The 26,074-nt window shown below is 44.0% G+C and overlaps 1 protein-coding gene across 2 annotated transcripts; it reads right to left on the bottom strand.

Annotated features, from left to right (window-relative positions):
- Window positions 1–160: 160 nt before the first annotated feature.
- Window positions 161–18,742, bottom strand: Znf329 (zinc finger protein 329). Of its 2 annotated transcripts, none has more exons than XM_046430980.2 (2): window positions 18,615–18,742; window positions 161–2,685 (listed from the first exon to the last, which is right to left on the bottom strand). In XM_046430980.2, exon 2 carries the CDS (start codon window positions 2,675–2,677, stop codon window positions 1,124–1,126), a length of 1,554 nt encoding a protein of 517 aa, XP_046286936.1. In that variant the 5' UTR covers window positions 2,678–2,685; window positions 18,615–18,742; the 3' UTR covers window positions 161–1,123. The 2 variants fall into 2 exon arrangements, with proteins under 2 accessions (XP_046286936.1, XP_058430731.1); XM_058574748.1 differs by lacking the exon at window positions 18,615–18,742 and adding an exon at window positions 18,107–18,433.
- Between the last annotated feature and the right edge of the window lie 7,332 nt (window positions 18,743–26,074).

Below are 26,074 nucleotides of genomic sequence, written 5' to 3'. Positions count from 1 at the left end.
TCCTGGATGCACACCTAATGCTACAGCTTCCATAGCCCTAATCTAGTCCCCACTGGCAAAGAAGGCCCAAGAAACACCAAATTCACATCCTCTCGGCTTTCCTTTTATCTCATTTTCAAATTATTGATGATCTGTAACAGAGAAAAAAGCCCAGACACAATTCCAATCCTCTAACAAAGCCATTTGTTTATTTCTCCAACATCTACTTATAATCTACATCCGTATGCACACAGATCTTTACGTGGACTGTAAGGACAGTAAATCTCTTACACCTTCTTTTTGAAACATCATAATCATTTTCAACATAGCAACAAAACCTTTATAATTATTCAGAGTGGCTGAAAGGAATGAATGGGAAATGGCCTCCAGGAGCAACAATGGTGCGTGTGGGAATGGGTATGCAAACCCGACAGCTCGGGATCTTGTTTCAACACCAATGCAACAATGGACCATGTTTCCTCAAGCAGACATCCATCAAAGAAGAGCCTGCTGTAGTCTTAAAAGGGATGACTTCCTTGTCTACCAGCACCTCCTTGGTCCAATTCCCCTTCTAAGGAGTCCTTAGCATCCTGGCAGTACTCTGGCTCATTCACACATCAAAGTCTAACTGCAATCCTGTGGCTGCTGCAAGTGGAGCACGGTGTGGGATGGCTCACCAGCGTGTCTTTGCTGATACAAAAGCTCAGCATAAGCTCCTGCCAAAGTTTCTCTTTCTGATCACACAGGCTAATATCGAGGTGCTCATGTACATGAAGTGAACATTCATTCTCACAGGATTCTTCCTAGGGATTGCTTATTGGACTCACACAGGCTCTTCCCAGTGTGAGTATCCTCATGTGAAGGGGGTGGATCTCTTTGGGAACTGTCTTGCTGACATTCCCCCATTTTTTATTCCAGTGTCACACTACCATGTTCTGCATAGGCTCAGTCATTCCTGATGCACTCTTCCCCATTTATCATCATCCAGTATTTTCTCCAGGAGATTCACCACTAACAGATGTAACAGGGCTAGGGAATGGCTTGTCCATCAATTCTCTGGTAGCTCTGAGGATTCTTCTCTACTGACCAGGGAATGGTGCCATCACACTAAGCTGAGAGAATTGTGGCCCAGCATCCACTATGTTTATACAGGCTGGTCTTTCGGATGTGCTCTCTGATGTCGGACAAGGGATGCACTTCTTCTGAACACTTTCCCACACTGAGGACACTGGCTGGGACCCTCCCTGTCATGGAGTCTCTGGTGTACTGATAAGTGAGAGTTCTGCTTGAAAGACTTTCCACATTCTACACACTGGTATGGAGTCTCCTTCGTGTGAATTCTCTGGTGCTTGGTCAGACAGGAGCTATCCCTGAAAGCCTTGCCACACTGATTACACTCATAGGGTTTCTCACCAGTATGAGTCCTCTGGTGCCGGATGAGGCCAGCAATGTTCCTGAAAAGTTTCTGACACTGATTACACCCATAGGGCTTCTCCCCAGTATGAATCCTCTGGTGCCTGATGAGGTAAGCACTTTCAATGAACGTTTTCCCACACTCTTTACATTCGTAGGGTTTCTCCCCAGAATGGATTTTTTGATGCACAATGAGGTGGGAATTGCGGTTGAAGGATTTCCCACACTCCAAACACTCAAAGGGCTTCTCTCCGGTATGAGTCCTCTCGTGCTGAGTGAGGTATGAGCCATCTCGGAAAGCCTTTCCACATTTGCTACATTCGTAGGGCTTCTCACCAGTGTGGATTCTGAGATGTACAGTGAGGTGGGAGATGTCAGTAAAGGGTTTCCCACACTCATTACATCTATATGGCTTTTCCCCTGTATGAGTTCTTTGATGCAAAATCAGGGATGAGTTTCGGTTGAATGTCTTACCACATTCTAGACACTCATAAGGTCTCTCGCCTGTGTGGATCCTCTGGTGCTGTGTCAGAGCTGACCCATCACTAAAAGCTTTCCCACATTTAGAGCATTTATAGGGCTTCTCTCCTGTATGGATCCTCTGATGCACAATCAGGTTGTAGTTCTTGGAGAAGGATTTTCCACACTCATTACAGGCATATGGTTTCTCTCCAGTGTGAGTTCGGTGATGCAAAACAAGGGATGAGTTCCGTCTGAAGCATTTGCCACATTCAGTGCATTTATATGGTTTCTCCATGGGACGACTTTTGCTTCCATGAAGAGATGAGCTCAGAGCAAAGACGTCCCCAACATCCTTCCCTTGGTAAGGTTTCCTGCCCCTTTTCATCAGTTTTTGGTCACCAAGGAGAGTAAAATGGTTGAAAGACTTAACATTTCCTGGGTATTTATGGGGCTTCTCTCTCATGTGACCTCTTCCACACTGAGTGACATCCAGGGAATGGCTATACGTTCTTCCACAATCCAAAATCTCAACATCTGAATCACATACATGGAAACCGTTTGTGGCGGGCACTCTCTGAGGTGGCAAACAGCCTGAACTTGCACTCAAATGCTCCCCAAAACCAAGATATTCACAGACTACTTCCTGAGCCACTGGCTTCTCCTGAGTTAAAGCAGACTGTCTCAAGTGTTTCTCGTGGCTCTCACAGTCCCAACTGCCACTTGGAACAGAGAAGCAGGGGGCCTCCCTTGTGGGACCTTCCATGTCTGTGTCACAGGAGAGTAGGTCTTCAGGAACATTCTGGACTGATGCTTCCAGTCTCATGTCCCAAGCTGAAAAGAAAAAGACAGAGTAAAGCACACTAACCTGTATCTGAAAGAGAAAGAGAAAACAGTGATGGGCTAGATGAATATGTGTTTTTACTTGTTTTCTTTTTAAAATTCACATCTGTGCAAGGGAGAGGTAAAATGAGAAAAAAATCTGACATCAATATTTAAAATTTCCACACAATAAAAGACAACACAAGGCAGGGTGCAGTGGCCCATACCTATAATCCCAGCAGCTGGAGAGGATGAGGCAGAAGGTTCACAAGTTCAAAGCTAGCCTCAGCCTCAGCAAGGCCTTAAGCAACTCAGCTAGACCCTGTCTCCAAATAAGATACATAAAAGGGCAGGGATGTGGCTCAGTCGTTAAGGGCCCTGAACCAAAAAAACAAACAAACAAACAAACAAAAAAAAACCCTCAAACAAACAAACAAAAAAAGACACAAGTGGCAGATGGAGAGAAAATATTATAAAATATAAAAGTGACAAAGAATTTAATGCCCAAAATCTATTAAAAAAAAAAACTCAAACAGAACAGCACAAAAAGAAGAAGAAAAAAAAAGGCTACCACGAAGTACTTCCTAGAGAGTAAAGGAATAGACATGCTCATTCTCTCTGTCAATGATATTTGAGCAATTACAAACTGTAACTTTAAGACCACCATATATGTATATTTCACATAAGCAAAAGAAAACATGTGACAATACAAAACTCATGCAGGTCACATGAGAAATCAAAAGGCATATAAAGTGGTCAGTCGGCTTGTCAGGATAATTTGGTAGCAGCTGTTAAAACAAGACATGAAAAGCTGACACAGTAGTACCTGCTTGTGATCCCAGCGACTGAGAACACTGAGGTAGGAGAAGCACAAGTCCCAGGCCCGCCTGGGCAACTGAAGAGCTGTCTCATAAGAAACAAAACAACAAAATGGGCAAAACCCCCATCCAGCAATTCCATTTAGGCATCTCAGACTCAACAAGCAAGAATTATAGGTAGGAAGACGTGAATCAGCCAAGCCTGTGGAGATGGTCAGAGGGCCAGACACAGCACCAGTAAACAGTGGGAACTACTGCCACAGATCACCCCATAGCAATTAGGAACCCAGAGTTAATGAGATAAGGGCAGAGTCAGAAAAGCAAAGACAGAACTGAACTCCAAGGACACTAGCCAAAGGAATGGAGAAGTGCTATTCATCAGGAAAAACCCAGAAGGGAGAGAGGGAGATGGGATTGCAGTGCCAAAAATTTAGGGTTAGCCAGAGGGCGGAGGGCGGCAGCGGCTTGTTACCTCTGACAAGGGAAAATGGAGACAAAATCCTTGAGTTTTCTCTGATTCCTGTTACAGCTTGTCAAAAATAAAAGAGTAAGCGTGATACAAAACTTCCAAGCCCAGAGGGAGCTTGGTGTGTGTGTCGGGCAGTGCTGGGGTTGAACACAGGGTCTCACACATGCCAGACAAAAGCACTCTACCACTGAGCTCCATCCCCAGACTAGGTAGTGGATTTCACCTGCAGAAGGCTCTGTCCCCAGAAGACACTTGGCAGTCTTGGGAAATGCTTCTGACTTCAAGACTAGGGCTTCTAGCATCTAGGGGCAGAGGCCAGGGGCGCTGATGAATGTCCTGTGATGCACAGGATGGTCCTCACAACAGGGAATGGCCCAACCCCAAATGTCAATAGCACTGAAGTACAAAAACCCTTGTGGAAGGAAGAATAAAAAAGCCAGATCAATTCAGGATCAGCTGATACAGGGTTCAAAGAGCACAATTACAACAGGCTAAATAAAAGGTAAGAAGTATGATATCGCCAATAACAGTAAATGTGAACAGCCTTAATGGGACAGAACAACTCTCTGAACAGTTTATAACAGAAACACCAAAGCAGAAAGACACAGAAGACAAAAGCATCAGGGTGGAACAGGCAAAGCCAACCAAGGAAGGGCTCTGTATCCCTTGACAAGCAAACAAACATCCAGCAAGGATCACAGGACAATGGAACACCTAGAAAATGCAGCAAAACACAGAGCAAAAGTCTTACCCAGAATGCAGGGAGATAACCTAAATCCAACCACAGTGAGAGGCTCTCAGAAATGGAAATTCAAAAAAATGGAATGGGGATAAGCAGGAGAGAATGTACACAGCCAGCCTGATCACACTGGGATGAAGGAGCACGCACTCATCAGAGCCAGATGCCTTCTAGGCACACGTGGAACATTTGCTGACCGTGGTCATAAACCAAGAAAGCCAAAAAAGCGTGGGTCCCTTCCTCAACACCTTACAGTAAGGACTATGAAAAGTTGTTAAAGATATGAAATTCAAGTCTTTTGTGTTATTTGTGCTTTTACTGATTACAATTAACCTATTAAAATTGCTTGACTTAAAAAAAAGGAGAAAAATGAAGGTCACTGAGCTCACTGTTCAACATTAAGATTTGCAAGAAATGTCACACTGCACTCATGTTCAATGGCTATGTGTCAGAAGTAAAAAAGATATTTTAAAGAAAAATGTTTCTCAAGATATACCAAGGAGTAAAAACAAAAATAGGTTAAACAAATGCACATTACATATTTTTGCCTGTGGTAGTAGGGACTCAAGAGGATTAGGACTTGACGTGTAATGTTTTATTTCTCATACTTAAAAATGACAAAGTGGTCAAGGCAGGAGAATCAAAAGTCTGAGGCCAACTTAGTGAGACCCCATCTCAAAATAGAAACACTATTACCATAGCAAGACACTATCTCAAAAATATAAATAAAAATGGCAAAGCAAATGACATAAAATATTAATTATTAAATTTGAGAGGGCTGGGGTTGTGGCTCAGTGGTAGAGTGCTCATTTCGCACGTGAGAGACCCTGGGTTCGATCCTCAGCACCACATAAAAATAAACAAAATAAAGATATTGTGCCCATGTCTAACAAATAAATAAATAAATAAATTTGAGAAACAGAGAGGGAAAGACTTTGGCAAGAAGTGACCATAAGGAAAGTGCAAGAAGTGATACATATATAATATTTGTTGTGAAATGCAGATTTCATCAAGGAACAGTGGAAAGTCCCTAAACAGCACAGCTGGATTGCTCTCAGGAATGCAAGAACATGAAGCATTAGAATACCTGCCAATGCAACTGCTCATATTACCACCTGAAGTGGAAGGCAGCTCCCTACACCTTAGTACTTTCAAAAAGCAATTCAAGGAGATCTCCCCAACTCAGAGTCAAGATGTTCCAATTAAATAACAGACCTCTTTAACGCAAATTCAAAGTGTATTTAATGAAAACTTGAACTACAAACATTTTTGTTTTTTGCAGGGGCAGTACCATGGATTAAACCCAGGAACCCTTTACCACTGATCCACACCTCTCGAACTTTTTATTTTATTTATATATATATATATATTAATATATATTAGTTGTAGGTGGACACACAATGTTTTTATTTCATTTTTATGTGGTGCTGAGCATCAAACCCAGTGCCTCACACATGCTAGGTGAGTGCTCTACCACTGAGCCACAACCCCAGCCCTTACTTTTTAAATTTCTATTTTAAGACAGCGTTTTACTAAACGGCTGAGGGCCTCACTAAATTGTTGATGTGGGCCTTGAACTTGTGATCCCCCTGCCTTAGCCTCTCAAATCACTGGGATTTCAGGTGTGTGCCACCACACCTTGCCCCAAAACTCTTAAGTAGGAACACCAAACTGAGGTGAGCAATACCCTAATTCACTTGGAAGCCAAACCAAGCTCAGGCACCTACTCTGCCCACAGCTTTAAACCATGCCATGGAGGGGCCAGCTGCTCAGGGAACCATGCTCACAGCTGCTGCTCCCACCCAGCAGCCTCCTGAGGCTGCCACGACTGCCTTCCTGATGCACAGGGGCCTGTGCAGCCTCTGGCCATCCTGTGAAAATAAGGCTCCAGAGCACACCCCTTACCTTGAGGGCAGGTTCACAAGTACAGTCTAAAAAAGGAGATAGGCCATCACACACGGGACGATATAACCTCTCGAAGGGAATTTTCAGAAACAAAAGATTCTGGAGGTAAAAATTCACTGGTTCAGGGAAGTAGCTCAGTGGTAGAGCACTTGCCTAGCATGTGTGAAGCTCAGGGTTTGATCCCTACACCACAATAACACCACCCCTTGACCATTCTGTGGACCAGCAACCTGGGTACTTAGGTACCATAGTACTATGTTCTTGTCCACGTCCAGTGTAGGTGTTGGAAATGGGGTTCCCCTTGGTGGAATAGGCTGGATGAGAAATAAAAGCTAGAAAAAATAGAATGGTGGAAAAAAAAACAGAGGACACAGAAAGTAGTTTCAAAAGCAGGGGCAGGATGAGTAAGCCAATCAGATGGACCAAGCTTCTAGACTCTGGCCAAAATGGAGCCCGTGCCTGCTTTATTTACATTGGGAAACATCAAAGGCCTTCCACAGAATGTTCTTCACCAAAAAAGGTTAAAGGTGTTCAATTCCCAATAGGTTACATCCATCTCCGGAGCTACTACGAGGTATCTTCCTCACAGAACAGAGATAAAGGTCATGTGCATTGGGCAGTCTATTGCCGCAGGAGAGCCATGGATACTTCGCAATGTCAACCCTAAATCTCCCTGGCTACTATATCGAGAGAAGATCCTCGTGTAATTCACGGATGGCTTCCTGCACTGTGTTCTAAGACACCAGGAGAAGTTCCTTCATGTAGAAGGAAGCTTACAACAAATCCAGATACTGCCCTCAACTTAGACTCATTCCTCACAATGAATTCTCACTCCTTGATGATAAGTAGCCATTTCAGCTACATCTTTTGCCTGGACTTGAATGTCACCCTTTCCAAAAGTCATACTGAAATCCCATCTTCAACGTTATGGTATTAGAAGGTAGAGCTTTGGGGGAGGCAAATGGATCATGAGGGTGCAGCTCTCAGGAATGAGACTGACATCCAGCATAACAGCACATGCCTGTATCCAGCAGCACAGTAGGCTGAAGCAGGAGGATTCCAAATTTAAGGCCAGCTTCAGCAATTCAGCAATGCCCTAAGCATCCTAGCAAGACCCTATCTCAAATAATAAAAAGGCTAGGCATCTATCTCAGTGGTTAAATGTCCCTAGTACCAAAAAAAAAAAAAAAGGGATTGACATCCTTATAAAAAAATCCCCAAGGACACAAAATGGCAACCACCACTGGCTCAGGAGTAAAGTTCCTTGAAATTTCCAACTGTTGGAAGAAATAGAATACCAAAAAGAAGTAGGAGATGGCCCAGTTAGCTGAGGTCTAGAAGATGATGAAGACATGACACAAGATGGACAGGGATGCCAGGCGTAGAGGTGCACACTTGTAATCCCAAGCAGCTAGTGAGCCAGGAGGATTGCGAGTTCAAAGCCAGCCTCAGCAAATTAGCAAGGCCCTAAGCAACTCAGCAAGACCCCGCCCTAAATAAAATATATCTTAAAAGGGCTGGGGATGTGGCTCAGTGGTTGAGTGTCTTGGGTTCGGGAAGGAAGGAAGGGAGGAAGGGAGGGAGGGAGGAAGGGAGGGAGGAAGGGAGGGAGGAAGGGAGGGAGGAAGGAAGGAAGGACAGGGATAATTGGGCCTCCAAGAACTATTCATGAAAACTAAAGCCTTAAAATAGAAATGTGGGCCTAAATACTCAAAATCAATCCCTTCTGTAAGATTTCTAATTACTGGGTGTGTAAGAGACTCCCCACTAAAATTAAGTTTCCATCTCACGAGAACATCACAGAATCCCTTACCCCTCTCTCTCCTCTCCAAAGAGCACCAAGCCAAAGGACGCCAAATTCAAAAGTTTTCTCGACCCATCCCCACAGGACACGACGTTCCTGAGTCACCCTGCCAATCAGCACCGGCCACATGGCCTAGGCAACCCTTCTTAAGCCAAAGCTTGCAAGCTCACGCTCTCTGCCCTCTTCCTCTTCTTTCTCTCCTCTCTCTTTCTCTTTCTCTCTGCCCTCCTCCTCTCCTCTCTCTGCTCTCTCTCTGCCTCTCCTTTTCTTTCCCTTTGGTCAGCCCCCCAATAAATCTCTTGGCTGAATCTCCATCTCGGGTGAGTCACTCACCTTTCAGTAATAAAAGTAAATTTGAATGGAGTTAAGGTTCTATTGAGTGATGGACCCAAGAACTGGCTAGCAAAATGACAGAATGTATATATTGTCAAAGTTACTCTGTAAGAGTTGCAGGACTTAATGATGCCTAAAGAAAATAATAAAGTCCCTGAACCACCAAAAGGATAGTGTTACAGCCATTTGTGAAGGGGGAAAAAAAACTACAGGCAGTCTTCATTTTCCACAATAGTAAATTTTCTAGATATGCTTGTAGATCTCAAGGTCTGGAAAGAAAGCTCATAAAGGCAATTTATCTTAAGGTACTGTAAATAAAACAAATTTTTTTGTCCATTTGAAATATATAAATTGTGTCATAGAAAAAAGCAGCCTCAGAGAGCTCCATTACCCACCTTCTACCACATGAGGATAAGCCAGGACCCAGAAAGCAGGCCCTCACCCAGCACCAAGGCCTCTGTTGCCTTGATCTTGGACCTCCTAGTCCCCAGATCTCTAAGAAACAAAACTTTGTTGTTCATAAGACACACAGTTTATGGCATTTTCCTATAGCAGTCTAAACCAACTAAGCCATTCTCAGATGACAAGGACCTGAGTTCCACAGTGAAGTAACAAATTATCACAAGTATATAGAAGACATTAGGACAGATTAAGGATAATGGCATTACATTAAGGCAATTCATGCAAGAATCTTACTGAACTTCATAAATTAAGATTGTCTTAAAAATATCTTACATTGTTGCCCTCCCACATATTTATTTTTTTAAATTTTTTTATAGTTGTAAGTGGACACAATACCTTTGTTTTATTTATGTATTTATTTTATGTGGTGCTGAGCTCGAACCCAGTGCCTCACATGTGCTAGGCAAGTGCTCTCCCACTGAGCTACTCCCCAGCCCCCTCCCACACATTCATATACTTTTGGCAGTACAATGGCAAAAATAATGTTAAAAACTCATCACAATGTTGTTCACATATCTGGGGGCTCTCTATTTCCTACTCCTCCTCTGACGCTGTACATACTTGTCTGGAGACCCTAGTATTGCTGATTCTTTCCCTAACCAACCTGTCCTCTTATCCATTACCACTGGAGAAGTTTAATCCAAATCTTTGTATATACAGGATGCTAGGCTGTGGTGTGGCTCAATGGTAAAGTGCTTGCCTAGCACACACAAAGCCCTAGGTTCCCCCCCACCAAAAAAAAAAAGAAAGCACATGAGCATTGTCTCAGCCCTGTGTGGGACTTCAAAGCTGGAGAACTGTGCTGCTTAGGTAAGACACAGGGAGACCGACCCTGCCCTGTGGGTAAGACATCCTGGGATGCCTCGAGTCCTATGTGCTGAGAGCTGTTTCCACAGAGGTACCATCCTCATCTACCTAAAAACTTAACAAATTGCACTATTTGGGTACTACATATCTCCTCCATTCACAAGCCTTACTGAGTTACTTCTTTAATGACTTTGTAATACACCTAGGGAGGTTTAAGTTTTGTTCCCCAGCAGCACCTGCTCCTTTATCTAATCCAACTTTACAGAAGATTAACACATATTCTCTAGCACCTGACTGTTCCTATGTCTTCTAGATGACATATCCAAACAGAAACAGGTGTTTTTAAAAACAAACACTTTCCTTGCATGAACTTAGAGCTTTAGAACTTTTTAAGTTATATGGATATTTAACACTACCTGTAAAATGCCTTTCAAGATGGTGAAAGGCAGGGCTGGGGTAGTGGCCCAGTGGTAGAGTGCTTGCCTAGCCCATATGAGGCACTGGGTTTGATCTTCACCACCACATAAAGATAAATTAAAAAAAAAAAAAAGATAGTGAGGGGGCTGGGGTTTTAGCTCAGTAGAAGAGCACTTGCCTAGCATGTGTGAGGCACTGGGTTCGATTCTCAGCACTGCATATAAATAAATTAATAAATAAAGTTCCATCAAAAAAAATATAGATATATATAAATAAAGATGGTGAGAAGCACACTGCAAAATACTCATCAAAAACAGTGCAATGGGGGCTGGGGTTGTGGCTCAGCCGTAGAGCGCTCGTCTAGAACACACAAGGCACTGGGTTCGATCCTCAGCACCACATAAAAATAAACAAAATAAAGGTATTGTGCCCAACTAAAAAATGTTTAAAAAACATGGGCTGGGGTTGTAGCTCAGCGGTAGAGCACTTGCCTTGAACACATGAAACCCTGGGTTCAATCCCCAGCACCACATAAAAATAAACATATAAAAATATTGATAAAAAAAAAAAGAGTGCACATCACACAAAAATTAAGATGGATCACACGTCTCAATAAAGAGATAAAACAATACAAATCTTAGAAAAGATCACAGGCATAAATTCTAAATAAAAACTAGGCCCCAACACCTAGTTTTTCTTTTGATTTCTTTGGGAAAGTTGCTATAATACCAAAAGTGTAAGCAACAACAGCAACAGAAAAGAAAGACTCAAAAGTTAACAAATTGCATTACATGAAAATTAAAAGCTTTTATGCTTCAAGGAATGTCATTAAGAAAGTGAAAGCCAGGGGCTGGGGATATTGCTCAGTTGGAAGAGTGCCTGTCTCGCATGCATAAGGCCCTGGGTTCAATCCCCAGCATCATAAAAAAGAAAGAAAGAAAGAAAGAAAGTGAAAGCCAAATCACACAGCAGGAGAAAATGTGGGCAAACCACATGTCTGACAAAGGACTGATATATACAACAGATGTACCTTATAATTTAACAATAAAATATAAATGACCCATTTGAGAAATGAACAAGGGGCTGGGGTTGTAGCTGAGTGGTGCAGCGCTTGCTTAGCACATAGAAGACACTGGGTTTGATCCTCAGCACCACCTAAAAATAAATAAAATAGAGGTATTACGTCCATCTACATCTAAAACAAAGTTTTTAAATGGACAAAAGACCTGAATAGGCAGTTCTCGAAAGAAGATACACAATTGGCCAATAAACCAAATATACCCAACATTACTAACCAAGAGAAAAGTACAAACCAAAACAGAACATGATCACATTTCATACTCACTAGGATGACCAGAATCAGCTCCTAAGGTAGCTATTCCAAAAAAACCAAAAATGGTCCATTTCTTAAAAACTGAATATGAATGTTCACAGCATTATTTGTAATATGAAAAATGTAGAAACAATTTAACATCCATTAATCGGCAAAAGGAGAAACAAAATGTGATATAATGAAATATTCTTGTTTTTAAAACTCATCTGCATTTATTACTCTTTAAAGCAGAATGTTGACTGGGTACTACATATTTCCATTCACAAGTCTAACTGGGTTACTTTTTGAATGACTTTGTAATACACCTAGGGAGGTTTAAGTTTTGTTCCTCTAAATACTTTTCTTTAGAAAACAAGTCCTGGAGAGTTCCTCCCAGCCAGCTGTTTCAGGTTAACCTACTTGGTTCTAGAAGACTAGTACATGCACAATGGGTAACTACAAGGGTGGAAGTTTACAAAGTGGAACCTAACAAGATGAAACTCAAGCCATTTTAACAAATTTTTTCTTTTAAACATTGAAGTCTATCTTGGAACACTTCAGAAACAAAAGATTTGATCTGGTCTACTATTCATCAATAATAATGAACAAAGTAGAGACACATGTTACAATATAGATGTATCTTGAAAATATTTTGCTAAATAAAAGAAGCCAGACATATAGTCAAATGCAGCGGCATAGGCCTGTAATCCCAGCAACTGTTGAGGCAGGAGGATTGCAAGTCTGAGGCTGGCCTCAGCAATTTATCAAGAAACTTTTTCAAACCAAAAAATAAAAATAACAAAAGGCTGGAGAAGTTGCTTAGTAGTAGAGCACCCCTGGGTCCAATCCCCAGCATCACCCAAAAAAAAAAAAAAAAAAAAGAGCCAGACACTAAAAATCAAAAATTATGGGTTTTATAAAAAATGCCCAGAACAGACACCTGCATAGACAGAAAGGTTAGTAACTGCCAAGGGGTAAGAGGGGTGGGGAGATGAGCAGTGACTGCCAGCAGGTATTGGTTTTCTTTTGCAAGGGACAGGGATGATGAAAATATTCCAAAATTAACTGTGGGAAGATAGGTATAAGCCAGTGAATATAATAAAAATCATTGAATTGTATGCCTTAAAAGGGTGAACTGTATGGGATGTGAATTTTATCTAAATAAAGCTGCTCAAAAAAAAAGTGTGTTGAGTCTATTAGGGTAAGAACCCCACCCGGCACATTTCTGACACTTTGGGACTTCGAAAGAGAAATAATGGTTTCGCAGTGATGTGGTGAGCTTGTGTAGAACACCATTCTAGGCACTCAGCTCTAAAGGGTCTCATCCTAGTCCCAGGCCCTGCAGGAGCATCACTCACACTCAATGCTGGGTACTTGACGTTAACAGACCTCAGCAGACCTGCCCATCCACATGGCTCCCACCATCTCTGTGGACCACCCATAATGCCTACCTTATTTGTTCAAAGAATCCATGCCTTAACAAAATCATTTGCCACTCACTCTAACCCTGAGCTAATAAAGTAACCCATCTAATTACTGCGTGATTGCTGACTTGCAGACAGTTTTCAAGCCCTCTCCCCACATCTAGGAAAGCTAATAAGAAAGCTTCCATGCCTCCTATTTGCTGCCAGCAGCAAGATCAAACATGCAAGCCCCAACAAATGCAAGGCCATTATCACCCCAGCCCCACTTTTTCTCCAAAATAAAAGCCCAGCTTGCTCCGTTAACCTATTTCAGCAATAGCTTGGGAAGCTGCCCTTGCATTTTGAGTAGAACATTTACCCCTCTTGATCAGTGTGTGTGTGTGTGTGTGTGTGTGTGTGTGTGTGTGTCCCATCTTTTCTCTCCACAGTGGCCCCAACACCTAGTTTTTCTTTTGATTTCACATTAAAACAAATGGATAATTTTGTTTTATGTTTTTACACAAAAAGAAATGTTTTTCACGCCCCTTCCCTGTTGCAGAGAAGAGATCTGACCATTTCTTTAATAATAAGATTTCCACACACTAGTAAGATTCTAAACTCATTTAATCAAAAAGTACATTTAGTCATAGATATTGCCTCATATCTTCTAAGTAAAACTGCTCTGAAATAGCCAAACTGAGTACAAGGCAGCATGTTCTGGATGTGAACAGGTCCTGGGTCAAAAGCCAGCTCTGCTAACTCAAGTCTTCTCTCAAGCCCCAGTTTTCTCAGGTAAAAAATGAGAACACTAATGTACCCAATTCATCATCACTGTAAGAATTAAATGATATAATAATATAACAATAATGTAATAATAATGTAACAATATGCACATGGCATCCATATACATATCTGGCAGAGTATAAATGCATAATACATAACAGAAATTATTATTTTAGAATTTAGCAGTCCAGGGTTGGGTCCTAGCTCAGTGGTAGAGTGCTTGCCTAGCATGTGTGAGGCACTGGGTTCAATTCTCAGCACCTCATATAAATAAACAAAGGTCCATTGACAACTAGAAAATATTAAAAAAAAAGAATTTAGCAGTCTACATCAATCCACAAAGCACATTATTCCTGTTACGAATAATTTAAATTCTCACTATAATAATAAAGTAATAATAAGTTATCATTTTTTTCTTCTCAGTTAAATATAATTCTTTTTTTCTTTGGTAAAACAGGTAGGTTGTTTTGTTTTGTTGGTACTGGGTATTAAAGACAGGAGTGCTCCATCACTGAGCTATAGCCCCAGCCCTTCTTTTTACTTTGAGGCAGGGTCTTGCTAAATTGCCAGAATGACCTGGAACTTGCAATCCTCCTGCCTCAGCCTCCTGAGTTGCTGGGATTACAAGCATGCACACTAAATCAGGCTCAGGGATAATTATTTTTTTTAAATGCCTGAGCTCAACAAGAGAAATAACTGCCTTAAATCATAAGCACTGCCACAGCAGGGATTGCTGTCTGTTTATTTCTAGATGAATTTAGGTGCCCAGTAAATAATCATTTGCTGAATAACTACTGACACCCCAAATCAAAATCTTCCTAAAACAATAACCAATAAAAAATGTCTTAAAAATTAAAGTCCCATAAAAAATAGAAAACAAAAACTAACAAAAATCCTACACCATTGAAAAAATACTGAAGACTTGAAAGGACACTTGAGCTAGTGGGGAGCTAGAGATGGTGCAAAGGATGAAGGGGCCCCATACTGAAACCATGAGGACTCTCACCAGACCACCTGTAAAAGCAATGCCTTCCTAATGCAAATTTCTGGAAGAATCTCACTATAGCAGGACAGACCATTTCTATAACTCACACAAATGAGAACAGCACCTGAAAAAGCCAAGATTTCAATCCCTTAAAAAGAAAAGAGGAGGAGCTGGAATGTACTCCCAAAGTTGAGGTTCTTCACTAGGTTGCAGTAACTAAGCAGTCAGTGAAAGGAAGGGAAGGACCAACAGCCGCAAATACACTCTGGTGCTTAATTTGGAAGATGGTAAAAGTGGCCTAAACCTCCAAATGGGGAGGCTGAGGCAGAAGGATTGCAAGTTCAAAGCCAGTCTCAGCAAATTAGCAAGGCCCTAAGCAATTTAGCAAGACTATGTCTCAAAATAAAAAATAAAAAGGGGTGAGGATGTGACTCCGTGGTTAAGGACCAGTATCAAAAAAAAAGCCTCATAACCTATACCTCAGTTAAGACACATGTATTTCTCTCACTGCCTTTTTTTTTTAAGAGAGAGTGGGAGAGAGGAGAGAGAGATTTTTTTAATATTTATTTTTTAGTTTTCGGCGGACACAACATCTTTGTTTGTATGTGGTGCTGAGGATCGAACCCGGGCTGCACGCACGCCAGGCGAGTGCGCTACCGCTTGAGCCACATCCCCAGCCCTCTCACTGCCTTTTCAGATGAGAAAAAAATTACAAAATCTAAATTGTACATACTGTCACACACATAAAATCCAGATGGATCAAAGAACTATTCGTTAAAAAAAAATGCACACACACAAATAAACTTGAGTATGATTAAAATAAAATATATAGTAAAGAATATTCTTGAGTTATCAGGATGAAGAGTCTTTTTAAAATTTTTTTTAGTTGTAGTTGGACATGATACCTTTATTTTATTTATTCATTTTTTTTTTTAACATGGTGCTAAGGATCGAATCCAGCACCTCGCACGTGCTAGACAAGCACTCTACTGCTAAGCCACAGCCCCAGCCCCAGGATGAAGAGTCTTAATACACAAAAAACACTAAACATATAAAAAAGATTTGAAACATATGACTATATATGAATGAATAACATGAGCTGGGGCTGTAGCTCAGTGGCAGAGCGCTGACCACTATGTGTGAGGCAATGGGTTCGATCCTTAGCACAGCATAAAAAACTAAACAAATAAAGGCATGCTGTCCGTCTACAACTATAATAAAAATAAATACATAAAAAGAATAAATAACATACCATAAATTAAAAAATAACGATTATTGAGGATGAGGTTGTGGCTTAGTGGCAGAGTGCATGCCTAGCATGTGTGAGGCATTGTTTGCTTCTCAGAACCTCATATAAATAAATGAATAAAATAAAGACCCATCAGAAACTAAAAACACATATTGAAAAAAAATTTTTTTAAATTACTAAAAGTGTTACCCCAAGGATGATTTAATAAGTACAATAGGGAAAAGGTGGAGAGCCCTGGAAGACAGGTCTTTAACCACATGACAAAGTTTGACCACAACGAGCTTCATGTTCTTCCTCATGTGGCGCACCAAAAAGGGTATGACTTCACTTAATTTCCTGTGAAAGATGGAGAATCTGAATTTAATCATGAGAATATCAATTGAACACTAAGAGGACAAACTACAAAATAACCAGTTGGCTCTTAAAAAAAAAAAGTTAATGTCTTGAAAGAAAAAGCAACAACAATAAGATCACAGATTGAAGGAAACTAAAAAGACATGAAAACTAAATTTAACATTGATCCTGGACTGGACTGGACTGGATTCTAGTTCAAACCAAATACAAAAACAACTTAGCTACATGCAGATTTTACATTACACAAAAATTGCTTACCAATAATACAGAACTTGGATGTCACAACAACACTTTAGTTTTGTTCAAGAATGTTCTTGTGCTTAGGAAGTGCAGGTGAAAATACTTCAGGCTGAAGTGTCATGATGTCCACAATACACTTTCAGTGATAAGTAAGTCTATGTGGGGCTGGGGTTATGGCTCAGCGGTAGAGCACTCGCCTCACACGTGCAAGGCCCTGGGTTCGATCCTCAGCACCACATAAAAATAATAAAATAAAAAATTATAAAAATAAAAAAGTGTATATAAATTTTCACCTGTATCACACCAGCCTGTGCAACTCTGTATACATGTAAAATACAAAAAGAGAACGTGTGTGCATGTGTTTTAGAAAGGTAAAAAAGTAAAGCTTATGTGGTAAACTGTTAATAACCTGAGGAACCTGGATGACTTTACAAATGTTCACTACACTGTTCCTGCAGCTTTTTTGCAGGTGTAAAACTTTCAAAATAAAAGACTGGGGGGAAGGGAGTGGAGGGGGCAGGAAAGCTAGGTGTAGAAGAAAACAAGCAATAGAAAAAGAGTAAAATTCACAGAGCACAGTGGGGCACACCTGTAATCCCAGCAGCTCAGGAGGCAGAGGCAGGAGGATTGCAAGTTCAAAGCCAGCCTCAGTAACTAAGCAAAACCCTGTCTCAAAATAAAAACTAAGTGGGGCACAGTGGTGCACGCCTGTAATCCGAGCCACTCTGGAGGCTGAGGCAGAGGACTGCAAGTTCAAAACCAACCTCAGCAACAGCAAGGCGCTAAGGAACTCATTGAGACCCTGTCTCTAAATAAAATACAAAAAAATAGGGCTGGGTATGTGGCTCAGTGGTCGAGGGCCCCTGGGTTTAATCCCAGGTACCTCCCCCCCACCAAAAAAAAGTACTAAAAAGGGCTGGGGATATGGTTCAGTGGTTAAGTGCCCCTGGGTCCAATCCTACCAAAAAAAAAAAGAAAGAGAGAGAGAGAGAAAAAAAAGAATAATTTACCTGTTATAGGGGAGGGAAGAACAAAGCATGGCACTTAAAACATTTTGAGGGCTGGGGTCCTGCTCAGTGGGGCATTCCTAACATGTACAAGGCCCTGGGTTTAATTCTCTATACTGAAGGAAAAATTTTTCAAGCCTAGTTCCTACCAACCACATTCTTTAAATAGGCAAAGAATAAGGGATCTTTCCATGGTGGTAATTTTGTCAAAATCCGTCCGACTATGCCAGGAAGATCTAGGCATTTCACTGAAAGTCAATTTTTCCTCAAAAAATCAGAAACAATACTGAACTCTAACTCACGCTAAGCAGAGGAAGGTGTTTGACAAGTGTCATCTACAACTTACTTTGAAGCGCAGCACAGAAGGCGGACTACGCGTGGCTACACGGATGGACCCCAGGAAAGGCACGGCTATCTCGGGGCGCAAGGGCGCGGGTCAGTCTGGGAGTCCACCGCGCAGTCCCGCTGCGTTTCTATAGAAACGGAAGTCAACAGAGGCGGCGGAGAGCCGCTGAGCAGTAAACCACTGAGCCGCGGGAGGCAGCTGCGAAGTCCGCCGGACGCACAGGAACGCGCCGAGGCAGGTCCCGCCACAGGAGTCCGGGGGGCCCGCGCCCAGGGTGGCCTCGCGCCAGGAGGCCGCGGCGAGACCACCGCGGGCCACCGGCCGGAGCCCAGGGAAAGCCGGGCAGACGGCAGCCGCCGGTCACACGCCAGCCCCGTCGGGCCCGCCGCGCCCTACCCGCTGAAAGCCGCCGACCGGCACGCCGCGACACGATACCCGGGGCTCCCTCCCACGCCGCCCTCTGGGGAAACTGAGGCACCGAGGGGTGGAGGGGCGCGGCGGGACTCACCGCAGGCGGCCGGCGGCAGCCAGGTTCGCGGCGACCGCGCCTGCGCCCCTGGGCACCCGGATGTTCGCGTCCCTAAGGTCCCGGCTCGACCCGCCAGCCGCCGTGGAGGAGGAGAGCGGGAGCTCGCGACCTTCCACCCCGCGCCGCCCCGCGACGTCAGCGCCGTGCGTGGGGACGCCGCCCCCCCCCGCCCCGCCCCGCCCCGCCGACTCGGTCCCTCCTCGGCCTCCTCGGCCGCCCCGACCTCTCGCGTTTCCTCCAGGCCTTTTTTTTTTTTTTTTTTTTTTAAGAGAACTATCTTAGAACTCAGCTAAGCTCAGCCTTTGTCGACGTTGTCACCCGTGCAGCACTTGAAACAAACCACCGTCTTCCGGTGCGGTCGAGTAAGGGCTTTGGCAGGCTGCTCCGAGGCTGTGGGTCAGCGAGCCTAGGACCAGGAGCCGGCAGTCAGTGTGCTTTGTTTGAAAGGGAAGATGTCCGTAACAAAAAGTCAGATAAACACAAAGAAATAGCGACGAGGCGCCCCCGCGGCCCCCAGAGGCTGCAGGAGGCACCTGCCGGGGACAGCGCGCTCAGAGGCGGTGGGGCAGGGTCCTCTAAAGCGCGTCGGGAATCACCGGCCCCGCGCCCGGCCGTCCCACTCGAGGCATATTCCTGGTCAGAAATCCGCGTCGAGGTGACTGCAGCAGTGGTCAGAGAGGTCCCTAACAGCACTGCTTGTGAAAGTCCCAGAGTGCATCAACACGAATGGCTGTCAGCAGAGGAATGAGCTGAATTTGGCATTTTTATACTACAGAATATGAGAGGGAAAAACTGCTTTATGTAAAAAAATGGGTGAAGCTTGAGGATGTAGTGGCAGACCACTCCTGGCACACGGAGGCTTCGGGGTCATCCCCAACCCACCTAAAGAAAAAGAAAAGAAAAGGATGAACGTTACACATATAATATTGAACACAAGAAGACAAAAGGATGCATAGTTCAGAATCCCATTTATGTAAACTCAAAAATGGGTGAATGGGGTCCAGAGCCACAGAAGTCAGGCTGCTGTCTGTAAGTTTGGAGTGCTCCTGACAGGTGGATGAAGCCAGGGCTCCAGATGCTTTATTTCTTGATCCAAGCAGGGCATCCTCTGGACTCTGTCGGTCCCTCGTGGCTGTGTCTTCCAAGAGACCATTTCTTGTCTGCTCAGTGTGGAGCTAGATATTGGGGAACAAAAACTGTGGTCCTCACACAAGATTAGCCGGGAGAGCCATCCTTTCAAGCACAGGGCAACAACACTCCCTGACATTTAGTTCTCTTTTAATGGGAAACTTCTAGAAGTGTAAGAGGTCCACTTCCTGCTGTGAACAAAAACCGTTACTGCTCTGGTGTCTTCTTTATTCATTCATTTAGGTACTGGGGATTGAACACACACACCTTTTAAGACAGAGCCACATCCCCGGCCCTTTTTTATTTTCACCTTTTATTGTGAGGCAGGGTCTAAGTTGTTTAGGGCTTCACTGAGTTGCTAAGGCTGGCTTGAATTTGAAATCTCCAGCCTCAGTCTCAGGCTCCCACATTCCTGTGATTACAGCCTTTCACCACCACTCTGGGTTGTTGGGGGAAAAGGGACTAACACATGCAGCACTTCCCTGCCCCACCCTTCCTTTTTCAGGGGTTAACAGGGGAGACGACCAGCATCTTGTTGGGGACTGAGGAGGGTGTAAGCCACCTGGAAACTTGGAGTCTCAAATAATTGGTGAGGAACAAAACACAATATATTTACATAAAGCAGAGCTCCTGATAGATCTAGTCCACATGGGCGCTGGAACTAGACAAAGGAAAGATGACTCTAGTGGTTTCTTCAAGGGCATCAAAGGCAGGGATAAGGTTTCAAGGGCAGGGTCTTGTCTCATGATGTCTTGCAGTCAGCAGGTTGACTGGCATCTTGGCAGGTCACACCCATCTCAGGTGCTGTGTGGGACCTTTGCCAGAGCTGAGGGGGAGGTTCACCTGCTTCAGGTGGTCAATCCCTGTGTGGGTGTTGTGAGGAGTTCCCAATGCCAGACCCATCCACTCACTAGGCCACGATGCGCAACACAGTCAACGCAGCCCGTGGACAGCTAAGACAAGGGATGATCCTAGAACAAACCACTGTTTTAACACTGAAAATTCATACATTATCACGGGCTCATCCAGCCCGAACTTCCTCCCTGCTTTCTACAAGCTTCCTTTATCCATTTCTTTCCTTTTCCTCAGCAGTTCAAAGTGAGTACCGAAAGAACCCGCCCTTCTTCCTGAGGTTGGACAAGTTCCTTGGGTCTACTTCTGATTGGCTTCTTCAAGGCCTAGCATTTCCAAATATCCCCTTTCTCTTCTGTATTCCGAATCTTCCTATCCATTCCTTCCCAGTGGTCTTGGGACTTCACTGTCCACCAATGTAAAGTGCATGACCCCTGACGATCATGCCCATCTCTCTCCTTCCTTTCACACTGGAACTTCTCCTAGGATTTGGGATTTCAGGGAGGGCAGCTATGTGTGGGGTGGGAAGGTGACCCATGACCACTCCCCCTCCCACCTCTCTAGTCCTTCAAGTAGAGGAATCTAGGTATTTGACACAAGGGCCATGCTGGGACCTATTTTCCTATCCTCCAAAGCCAGTCAGGAGTAAGAGACTCTTACAGAACCTCTGAGCAGTTAGACCTGTGGGCCACCTGGAGGGGGTTCCGTTTCTGTGACTTAGGCTCCGGGGCGCTGGAGGAGAACAAGAGAAGGAAATGGGTGCCACCTCCCTTGATAAGGAGGACCTTGCCACTGGTCCCTGTGGTGTCCCAGAGCAAAAGAGGTGGTTTGTGTGTTTTCCACAGCCACTGATCTGACTCTCACAGCCCAGCCAGCCAGTGGGGGTGTGCAGGGCTGCAGACATGAAGAATGAGGCCCACCACCCAGCCCAGAGATGAGCCCCTGTCACAAACACTGCAGGAAGCTCAGGGCTGCAGAAGAGGGCTGGTAGTCTCCACCAGAGGTGACTAGTCTGCAGAGACTGGAACTGGAAGAGAAAAGCTTCCTATAACTGAGCAGCTCAATCCCCAAACTTACAAACTCAGCAGACAAACTGACATCTACAGAAGGGTGATACTGTCAAGTAGAAGAAATAATCAAAGGAAAAGTAAAAGCACTAAATGCCTTTATTAGTGACTGCAGTGGCCCATGCCTGTAATCCCAGGTACTGAGGTTGGCAAATTCAAGGCCAACCTCAGCAACATAGCAAGCCCCAGTCCCAAAATAAAAACGAAAAGGACTGGGGATGTAGCTCAGTGGTAGGGTGCTTGTAAGCATGAGTTTGATCCCAGTACTATGAAAATAAATTAACAGACAGGTAATGGATACATTCCAGTGGCAGAGCACTTTCCCCAGAACTGAAAATAAATAAATATCTTAATGAGGGAAAATGAAAGATTAAAAATAAATAAAGTAAGCTGGGGGCATGGTGGTGCACGCTTGTAATCCCAGCAACCCAGGAGTCTAAAGCAGGAGGACTGCAAGATCAAGGCCAGCCTCAGTACCTAAGCAAAGTTCTAAGCAACTTAGCAAGACCCTGTCTCAAAATTTAAAAAAAAAATTAAAAGGGATGGGGATATTGCTCAGTGGTTAAGTGACCCTGGGTTCAATCCCCATTACCAAAAAATAAAAAATGAATAAAAGAGCAGAACTAATCAAATTAATATAGATTTGCAGCTGACATAATGAATTGGAGTAAAGGCAGTTAAAAAAAGAAAGTTGATGATGTGGTATAAGGTCAACAATGAAGCATATCCTTAACAGCAAGAGTGTTTCTTGGGATCATGGACAGCAGTTCCCTGGTGCTAAGTAGTACAGGAACAGATACACACTCTTCCAGGGCAGGGTTGGAAAACTCACTCTGTAAAGAGCCCAGTGATCAGAATTTTCATCTTTGCAGGCCTTGAGGTCTCACCATGGCTTCTCAGCTCTGCCAGAGAGCAGCCATAGGTAATACTAAGCAAATGGGGTAGCTTTGTTCCAATAAAACTTTATTGACAGTAGCAGGTGCACCAAAGGTCACCATGTGCTGGTCCCTGGCTAGGTCTGATCTTTGATATCAGGAGTCCTTCTCTGTATGTGTTCCTGTCACTGGTTCTGGTCAATGGTCACCTCAGTCGCGGGAGGGTAGAGATGCAGTGTCAAGTCAACACAGGGACACTGGGCGCTGGTGAGAACTGGCTGATGAGAAACCGGAGTCGACGTTCAGCAAGCTCAAGCTCATTTAATTTTGGAATTCATAGAGCTGTATTAGGGTTCAGGTAGGGCGTGCCTGCCAATCACACATAAGCACCTTAACACCTATAAGCCAATCATCTTATGCCTAATGTAACCGCACTACGAGGAAGCACTAAATGTTGCTGTCATGAAGGCAGTCTGGAAGGGTCTTTGTCCCTAAGGGAGGGGGACTTTATGAGTTGGGGGATCAAACGCCGTGAAGCACTTGAATCTCAGTTTCCTGACCTGGTAGTCTGGTAGCTTGGCAACTCTGACCACAAGTGCTGAGGATGTGGCAGAGCACTCCGTCCTGCAGGTGTTCCTGTCAGGCCTGTACAAGCGTAGGTTCTCCTAGCACTCTGAGCTGCTCGTAGCTACTAGTTGTGAACACTTCTCCATCAAGATGGCAGTCCCAGAAGTCATGGAGGAAGTGTCATATCTGACTCTCTAAGAACTGTAAAATACAACAAAGACAGTCACATAATAGCAATGCTTTAACACAGCAGAAAACCCCAGCGTGTCCACTCTCTGATCACAGGATGGATCCCAAGGCCCTGAATGGGTAGTCCAAGCAGGAAGATATCAAGGTTCTAATCAAGTATAGAACGAGCTGATCAGGCTTATGGATTATAGAGCAAAGGCAAGGTAAAGTGATAAACGAATGCATTGTTATTCATCCAGCTGGTGGAATTAAAAGGAACAGTGATTCCTGAAAGTTACATGGCCACTGTGGGAAAGTGAATTAGTACTGTTTGGCCTGGAAACTCACCTGAATTTTTTTTGTGTGTGTACCAGGGATTGAACCTGGGGTGGGGTGGGGAGGTCAACCACTGAGCCACATCCCTAGCCCCCTTTATTTTCTATTTTGAGACAGGGTCTAGCTAAGTTGCTTAGGGCCTCACTAAGTTGCTGAGGATGGCCTGGAACCTGCAATCCTCCTGCCTCAGCCTCCCGAGTAACTGGGATTATAGGCATGTGCCACCGTACCCAACTAGAAATATCTTTATACATCAATCACACACATCCTTTGGCCCAGGCACTCCACCTGTGAGAGTTTGTGCTTTGAAAGGGCCTAAAATCAGGGCTGTTTACTACAATAAGGTTTGTAGTGGCAAAAAACGGGGAGCCAACGCTGCCCAACAGGCAGGACCCAGGATGAGAACGAGCTTGATTAGGAAAGTGACCGTTACGTCCCGGTGCTCAAGTCGTTTGCAGAGGAATCAATAAAAAACAAACAACAAAAGCAAATGAAAAGACAAGGCCTCCGTGCAGCTAGGTACGATGGTGTCAGTGCAGCGGAGGGGCATGGTGGCTGCCCTCACTGGGCTCCCACTTCCAACCTGGTGATGGCTGTGCGTCTTTCTCCTTAGCGTTGTCACTGAGGGCACCGTGTGCTCAGTCCTTGAAAGCACTGCCCAGTCAAGGCCCCTCATCTCTCCACAGCACACCTTGCCCATGGTCACTGGAAAAGTCCCCTTAGAGAAGCAGCAGGAGAGATGGGCACAAAGAGTATGCTGGGAGCGCAGATTCTGGAGAGACCACAGCAATAAAGAGTTCTGCTGCATGTGGAGGCCACACCTACACTTCTGGCAACTTGGGAACTGAGACAGGCAGAACACAGGTTCAAGGCCAGACTGGGCAACTTAGTGAGGTCCTGTCTTAAAATAAAATGTAAAAAGGACTGGAGATGTGGTTCAGAGGACAAGTACCCCGGGTTTAATCTCTGATACCAATAATAAAAATTGTTCTGGGAGGAAGTTAATTAAAATTCAATTCCCTCTTGGGCTGAGGATGTGGCTCAAGCGGTAACGTGCTCGCCTGGCCTGCGCGGGGCGCTGGGTTCGATCCTCAGCACCACATAAATAAAGATGCTGTGTCCACCGAAAACTGAAAAATAAATATTAAAAAAACTCTCTCTCTCTCTCTCTCTCTCTCTCTCTCTCTCTCTCTCTCTCTCTCTCTCTCTCTTTAAAAAAAAAATTCAATTCTCTTCTACTGTCAAATATTTCTGCCAGCCACAGGCCACATCATGACACATCAAAAAAAAAAAAAAAAACCCACCCATGCTCAGGCTTAATCAAGTACCCTCAATGCAGAGGAAAAAAACAAAAATCATGATTGAAGGAGTGCTTTCTGTCAAAACATCAACTTTTCAGACTTGCAATAGTTCAATGTAGAAAACCCTTGTATATGAAACAAATGTGGCAGATTTTTAAAATGTAACTCAAACCTCTGGAGGTGCCAGGAAAGAGCCCTTCACATGTAGGAACGTGGAGTGTCCACACAGAGCTCCTGCCACCTTTGACTTGGAGAAGTCATTCCAGTGAGTGTGACACCCTCCTCAGGGAATATGCCCTCTGACATGGCAGAGGGCACAGTGGAGCGAGCATGTCTACATGACAAGCAAGAGAGATCTTTGAACTGTGACAAGCTCCTGGGTGACAGCACTCCTCTTGCTGAGTGTGGGAGGCTCTCCTGAGCAAGGCTGTCAGACATTGTGGGAGAAGCAACTCTGAACATGATCTTTCACACTTTGCTCACACTGGAGAGGAAAACCATGTTGTGGTCTTTGTGGGAGTCTTTAGATAGCTCAGCTGGCTCCAGAGAACCATCCTGGGGACCCTGTGCTGTGGTGGGTAGAAAGAGCCAGCCGGTGTCGTTATCCACCCAGCACAAGTTCATGTGGGGACCTGTGAAAGGTGTTCCTGTTGGTAAGCTTTCAACTATAGCTTTGTTATTGTACATCAGGAAATGTACATAGAGAGAAACTCACCAAACACAACCAACACGGAAAAACTGTTGATCAGAATTTCATTTTATTGAACCTCAGAGATAAGCCATAAAGGAGGCAAAAACCCATAAATTATTGCTATTATTATTATTTTTTACCCTATGGGATTGAACCCAGGGGTGCTCTACCACCAAGGTACATCCCAATCTCCTTCCTTTTTTTTTTTTTTTTGGTACCAGGGATTGAACCCAAGGGAACTTACCACTGAGCCACATCTTCAGACCTTGTTATTTTTGATTTTGAGGCAGGGTCTCGCTAGTTGCTTAGGGCCTCAATAAGTTGACTGAGGCTGGATTTGAACTTGTGGTCCTCCTGCCTCAGTCTCCCAAGCCACTGAGATTATAGGAATGCACCACAGCACCCAGCTTTATTTTTATTTTGGCACAAGTTCTTTATAAGTCGCTGAGGCTGG

Source organism: Marmota monax, unplaced genomic scaffold, assembly GCF_021218885.2.
Source record: "Marmota monax isolate L192 unplaced genomic scaffold, Marmota_monax_Labrador192_F-V1.1 WCK01_AAM20220418_F8-fsc00215, whole genome shotgun sequence".
NCBI classification, from domain to species: Eukaryota; Metazoa; Chordata; class Mammalia; order Rodentia; family Sciuridae; genus Marmota; species Marmota monax.
The sequence above is the reverse complement of the archived record's forward strand: the minus strand, read 5'-3'. Positions and strand labels throughout refer to the sequence as shown.